Genomic DNA, 6,250 nt, shown 5'->3' with positions numbered 1-6,250 from the left:
TTTTGAACAATTCTTTCTTGACGAAGTTTATTAACCACTTGTTAAAAAAATGAGTTGATTTATAGATTTTTTTATTATTAATTTTTAATAAAAGTCGCACTAGTTTTGAAAATAGAACAATTCCAAAGTTTTCGTAGTGGTAAAAATACTTGCCTTAGACTCGACGGGACGGATTCGATCCCCATACATTTGAATAAATATAAATATTTTTGTAAACACAAAGTTATCATAAACTCACACACATAAAGTGGAGGTATTGAGAGTCGAACCCCGGTCATGACTTATCATTCATACTAAAAAAAAAGGAATGTGGCATCAATAAATAAATAATGTGATCGAAAACAAATTAAACGGTTACCCTTTCTTCCATTCATTACGGTTACAAATACAGTGGAAACCAACCAACCAAGCCAACGCAAACACAAACCACCCTATTATTTTCTTCTTACCAATCATCACATCGTAACAAGAGAGGCGTCTTAATAAACGTTCATCTCTCAATCTCTTCTTCATTTCTTCAATCTTCAAAAATGAGAGAGTGCATTTCCATCCACATTGGTCAAGCCGGTATTCAAGTCGGTAATGCTTGTTGGGAGCTTTATTGCCTTGAACATGGCATTCAGGTAACCAATCTCAACACATTTTTTCGCATTGTTGATGTATATGCTATTGATATTGATAGATCCATAATGTGGATTCTATGTCACGTTGATGCTTTTAATTTTGTATTATTTCATTCTGCATTGCTTGAAATGATTTACGGTTTTACGTATCCGTTATGTTCAATTTCAACACAGATTACGATTTGCATTAGTTTTGTAATGTTTGATTGATTAGAAATGTAAATCTAATTGCAACTGGTTAGAAATGTAAATCATATTTTTTCAAATCAATGTTGATCACAGATACAAATATCGTTCAATTAGTCTGGCTTTCAATTCGACGATACTTTCTAGAATAATCTTTTTTTCTTGAAGGATTCTAGAATAGTCTTGTTCCATCGTTCAATTTTCCTTTTTTTTTTGTAATCTTGATCTCAAGTATGAATGTATGAATATAATAATTTGTGAAATTGCAGTTTTGATTTTTTTGTTTGTGAAAATGTGTAAAGCTTTATAACTTTTTTTTTGTGAATCCTGTTTAAATTTCTAATTGATTATCATTATCCTGGTTTATGAATATTATTAACATTTTTTTATCCGCTGTTCTACAGTATAATTTGCTCATTTGTTAAAATTAAGTGTCATCTCATAATTTTCTAATGAACTTAAGAAAGAGTTTCAAAACAGAGTGTGAGTCCATTTACAATATATGTGCGCAAGGACGGAGTTGAAAAAAATGGTGTTGCTGTTGACGTATTTGTAAATTGCGGCCGCAATGATATTTGCCTACATTTTGCTCTAATATCAAAGTTTGCACTATAAACGCAAATTAAACTGTATTTTGTAATGTTTCTATTTCTTGTTTTTATCGCACATGCTTTGGCATTAATGTTAGTGTCTTGTATGTGGTATTTTAGGCTGATGGACAGATGCCAAGTGATAAGACCGTTGGCGGAGGTGACGATGCTTTCAACACCTTCTTCAGTGAAACTGGAGCTGGAAAGCATGTGCCTCGTGCAGTTTTTGTAGATCTCGAGCCCACTGTGATTGATGAAGTGAGGACTGGGACATACCGCCAACTATTTCATCCTGAGCAGCTCATTAGCGGAAAGGAGGATGCTGCTAACAACTTCGCTCGTGGCCACTACACAAGTAATTAATCATATATTTCAAACATGACGTTTTTACATTGTTGAATATCATATCAAATTATAATAATGTTTGTTTTGTTGTTAATTATTCAGTTGGAAAAGAAATTGTTGATGTATGCTTGGACCGCATCAGAAAGCTTGCAGACAACTGCACTGGTCTCCAAGGCTTTCTGGTTTTCAATGCTGTAGGTGGAGGCACTGGTTCCGGTCTTGGTTCCCTTTTGTTGGAACGCCTTTCAGTGGACTATGGCAAGAAGTCCAAGCTTGGATTCACTGTCTATCCTTCCCCTCAAGTTTCAACCTCTGTTGTTGAGCCTTACAATAGTGTCCTTTCCACTCATTCCCTTCTAGAACATACTGATGTAGCTGTCTTGCTTGACAATGAAGCCATTTATGATATCTGCAGACGCTCCCTTGACATTGAGCGACCCACCTACACCAACCTCAATCGTTTAGTTTCTCAGGTATATATGTTATTATTAATAATTGATAAAACTTAATTTCATTTTTGATTCTCGATGTCACGATTGTGTAATTCGTTTTCCGAAGTTCAATAGCATGAATCGGGTCCTAATAAGTAATATTTCTCTTGTTAAAAATTGAATCAAAGTGCAACATAATATATAATCATTACCACACATTCAAACATCAATTTATGTTGTAATGTATGCATTGTATTGTGTCCCTTTAACATTTTGTTGGTATGTTCAGGTGATATCGTCACTAACTGCTTCCTTGAGATTTGACGGTGCCTTGAATGTTGATGTTACTGAATTCCAGACTAACCTGGTGCCATATCCTAGGATTCACTTCATGCTTTCATCTTATGCTCCTGTGATTTCAGCTGAGAAAGCATACCATGAACAGCTATCAGTTGCTGAAATCACAAACAGCGCATTTGAGCCATCGTCTATGATGGCCAAGTGTGATCCACGCCATGGCAAGTACATGGCTTGTTGTCTTATGTACAGAGGTGATGTTGTGCCTAAAGATGTTAATGCAGCTGTTGCAACTATCAAGACCAAGCGCACTATTCAATTTGTTGATTGGTGCCCAACTGGATTCAAGTGTGGAATCAATTATCAGCCTCCAACTGTTGTTCCAGGGGGTGATCTTGCCAAGGTGCAGAGGGCCGTGTGCATGATTTCCAACTCCACTAGTGTTGCTGAGGTTTTCTCACGCATTGACCACAAATTTGACCTCATGTATGCCAAGAGGGCATTTGTACATTGGTATGTCGGTGAAGGGATGGAAGAAGGCGAGTTCTCTGAGGCTCGTGAAGATCTTGCTGCCCTTGAGAAGGATTATGAGGAAGTTGGTGCAGAGGCCACTGAAGGTGAAGATGGTGAGGAAGGAGAGGAATATTGATTAGTATTAGACGTTTGCACCAACTGTTTGTTGGTTTTCTAGCCTAATCTTTTTATGCATTCAGTGGGCTCTTATATTTGTCCTTTATGTTGAGCTTGCCTTGTTCCTGTACCAAATAACTTCAATCATAACATTGTGGCTTCTTGCTTTTGGAATAAGTAATGTACTAAATAATAAACTTCAATGATAAAGTTGTGGTTGTCATATAAAAGAACGACTCTTACAAATGGTTGTCTGCTATAATTGCTTGAATAATTATCTGTTAGAATTTGTTAAATTTTGAAATCTCCAGTTATTCCCGTTGAAGTTGGTTATCAAGTTAGTCAAATGCTCTAAAGTAACATTTTCAAATATATGTGTTACGAGCTGTGGAATTAAAATTATGATATATTAGTCTAAATATATGTTGCAAATTACAAGAAATGTTGCATTTTGCCAGGGGCAGAAACTCTGGCAAAATGCAGAAAGCCTTGCAACTGGACGTTTGCCAGGAGCAGAATCACCAGCAAATCTGCTCATCGCAAATGAACCTGCCAGGGCTTTAGCTCCTGGCAAATTCTCTCCTGGCTCAACCCCTGGCAAATTGTGTCAGCTTGCATGCAACTTTTCTGGCGTTGACTGTGTTAGCATCACATCAGTCATTTTTAAAACATGCCAGGAACATTGTCAAGGGTTAACCCCTGGCAAAATGTGTAAGATCTTTTAAAAAAAAAAACGTTTTTTAATTGTTTAAAATATTAAAATAATTTTAAAAAACAATTTAACTTTTTTTTAATTAGATAGATATTTCTTTTAGAGAATGATTATTAGATAGATATTAGGCATTTTTATGGCCCAAAATTAATACAATACATTGATAAAAATTGATAAGAAACATATACATTCTCAACAATGAGATAATCTAGCCGTTCTCTCACAGCTCAACAAGATCCTCAATACAGACTTGCTCATCTTTTGAAGTGCAATTTCTATCTATAGGAGCAAAACAATTCGAACATACACAATTCAAACATTTCTAAACAATTCAAACACAATTCATAATTCGTTAACAACATAGTCTAATACTTAATGCAGTAACTCATACTCAAATTTTCATATAAACATACACATTAACAGTCAAGCAAACAAAGTGTGGAAGCAAATCAGTATGTGGAAGCAAAGCACGACAACAACAAACTGTGACTGATAGAGTATATACTAACCATTACAACTGAATTCTCTAAGAAAGAAGTAATACCAAAATCAGTAATTTCCGTCTCCCCTTTGAGATTTACAAGTAAATTAGCAGGCTTTATGTCTCTGTGAACTAAATATCTGACTCCGTGCAGATAACTTAGACCCTTCAAAAAGATTAAAAAAACCAACCAAGTTAGTAGCATATCTCAATTCACAAGGACGATAAAATAGATTCGGGTATCGTTCTACAAGACCCTCCTAACAAGGTGCTTCACAAAAGTATCACCATCAGTCAACATGAAACAATTATGATTTGGCCTTCCTAAATGTTTGAGATCATTTCCACACAAATAAAGGGTCTAGCAACCTACCTAATTTTAAAATAAAACTCATTTCTAAATATAATGAGTTCTATTTTGCAACAAATTCATAAATAAAAAAAACTTTTAACCAAGAGGGTTTGTATATGCTCTGAGTCTTTCAGCGTTACGAACTGCCTTAATTTTAATTGGGAAAAAAAATAAAAAATAAAATAGGTAGGTGGTCCTCTTCAGCGTTACATCAAATTCCAATATATTCATCTTAGGGAGACAACGGAGAAAGAGAGAAATGCCAATTTTGAAAATTAAAACTGGCATTGCCAAACTATTGGAACGTAGGGGGTCCTCTTCAATAATTTCCCTTATTCGCCAGTCAATTAGTACAAATAACCTTCATCTCTTAAAGTGTGATGGAACATGAAACAATGACATTAAGGGCAAGGAACAAATCTTATTCAATAACAGCCTCTCTATATCCTCTTTCCAAGCAAGAACGATAACATGTAAAATAGTCATAGGTTCTGCATGTATTATAGAAGCAACTCCACGAGACCATGAAATAATGTTTTTTTATGACACATCTACAATTATCTAAATTATTTGAAATTTATTTAATAGTTATGATAAAAAAAAATACAATATTGCATAGTTCAACAGACGAATTGATAAATTCAATTAATTTCATACCTAATCCAATTATCTTATGGATTGTTTAGCAATGAAGTTCACGTCAAGAATATTAGAATGTTTCAGGAACGAGGTCCAACAACAGGTACACTCAAGGTGCCCGCCACAACATAAGGGACGGCGCATCGCGGATATCTATCTATCCCCAATGCCATTCCCGAAAACTACCTTGTCTTAACATCACAAATCTAGAAGCACCAACATGCTACACCTCCTTTAGTGTCAAGGAATTATCAGATAAGTGTAAAATTGTTCCTAGCATCAGTAAAAACATTCAAATTTGATAGTCTCCAACGCCTAGTCACAATAGTGAGCGTGTGCAAAACAACATAACGAAAAAGTTAAGAAGCATCTTTGAAGGCAATAAAGTGTTTTGAGTGTTAACCGGAAATGGCAAATGATGTTTGTCGCTGACTTCTGGTGCTTAGATGCAAATGGATGACCTTGAAGTCCTTCTTTCGAACTTTCTTACTTGTACCAATGACTCTCACGATAGAGTTTCCAAAACTCCTTAGACATTGTTCCACTTCAAACACACTCACGACTGATCCTATTTGTGTTTAAATATATGCCCTTATTATTAGTTTTTAATTTATATTCTAAATTATGTTTGTATTTCATTTAATTGATTGTTCTTTTTAAAAATCTTTTGTATGTTTTCTGATTCTCAGTACGTCGTGATTGTAAAATCGAGATATGTAAAATACACAATTTTCCTAAAAAAAACACGATTATTTTTACTTCACAATTATATAATCCTAAAAAAAATCATCCGAATTTTAAAATCTGGACCAGGGTATTTTTGAAAAAAATAGAGGGGGCGTAGGGGGGGGGGGGGGGGGGGGTGTAGGCGGTTGGGTAGGGGGAAAATTACACTAAAAATATTGTTCTAATTGGGTCGGTCCAAAATAGACCGAGAAGTTCGTTTTTTCTCTCTAGTGTGAGA

At 35.1% G+C, this 6,250-nt stretch overlaps 1 protein-coding gene across 1 annotated transcript; it reads left to right on the top strand.

Annotated features, from left to right (window-relative positions):
- The first annotated feature begins 432 nt into the window (after positions 1-432).
- On the top strand, positions 433-3,313 carry LOC11415454 (tubulin alpha-1 chain). Its single transcript, XM_003608534.3, has 4 exons — positions 433-623; positions 1,520-1,754; positions 1,847-2,217; positions 2,465-3,313. The coding sequence occupies exons 1-4, from the start codon at positions 531-533 to the stop codon at positions 3,119-3,121; spliced, it is 1,356 nt and encodes a 451-aa protein (XP_003608582.1). The 5' UTR covers positions 433-530; the 3' UTR covers positions 3,122-3,313.
- The last annotated feature ends 2,937 nt before the right edge of the window (positions 3,314-6,250 follow it).

The sequence above is a fragment of the Medicago truncatula genome, chromosome 4 (genome assembly GCF_003473485.1).
Source record: "Medicago truncatula cultivar Jemalong A17 chromosome 4, MtrunA17r5.0-ANR, whole genome shotgun sequence".
Taxonomy (NCBI): domain Eukaryota; kingdom Viridiplantae; phylum Streptophyta; class Magnoliopsida; order Fabales; family Fabaceae; genus Medicago; species Medicago truncatula.
Note: the sequence above shows the minus strand (reverse complement) of the source record. Positions and strands in the feature narration are given on the sequence as shown.

Excerpts from the sequence above, each read along its gene's own strand:
- LOC11415454 (XM_003608534.3), top strand. The coding sequence starts at position 531 with ATGAGAGAGTGCATTTCCATCCACATTGGTCAAGCCGGTATTCAAGTC. Across the intron at positions 624-1,519 it reads GCCTTGAACATGGCATTCAG|GCTGATGGACAGATGCCAAG; the intron begins GTAACCAATCTC and ends GTGGTATTTTAG. Across the intron at positions 2,218-2,464 it reads TCAATCGTTTAGTTTCTCAG|GTGATATCGTCACTAACTGC; the intron begins GTATATATGTTA and ends TGGTATGTTCAG.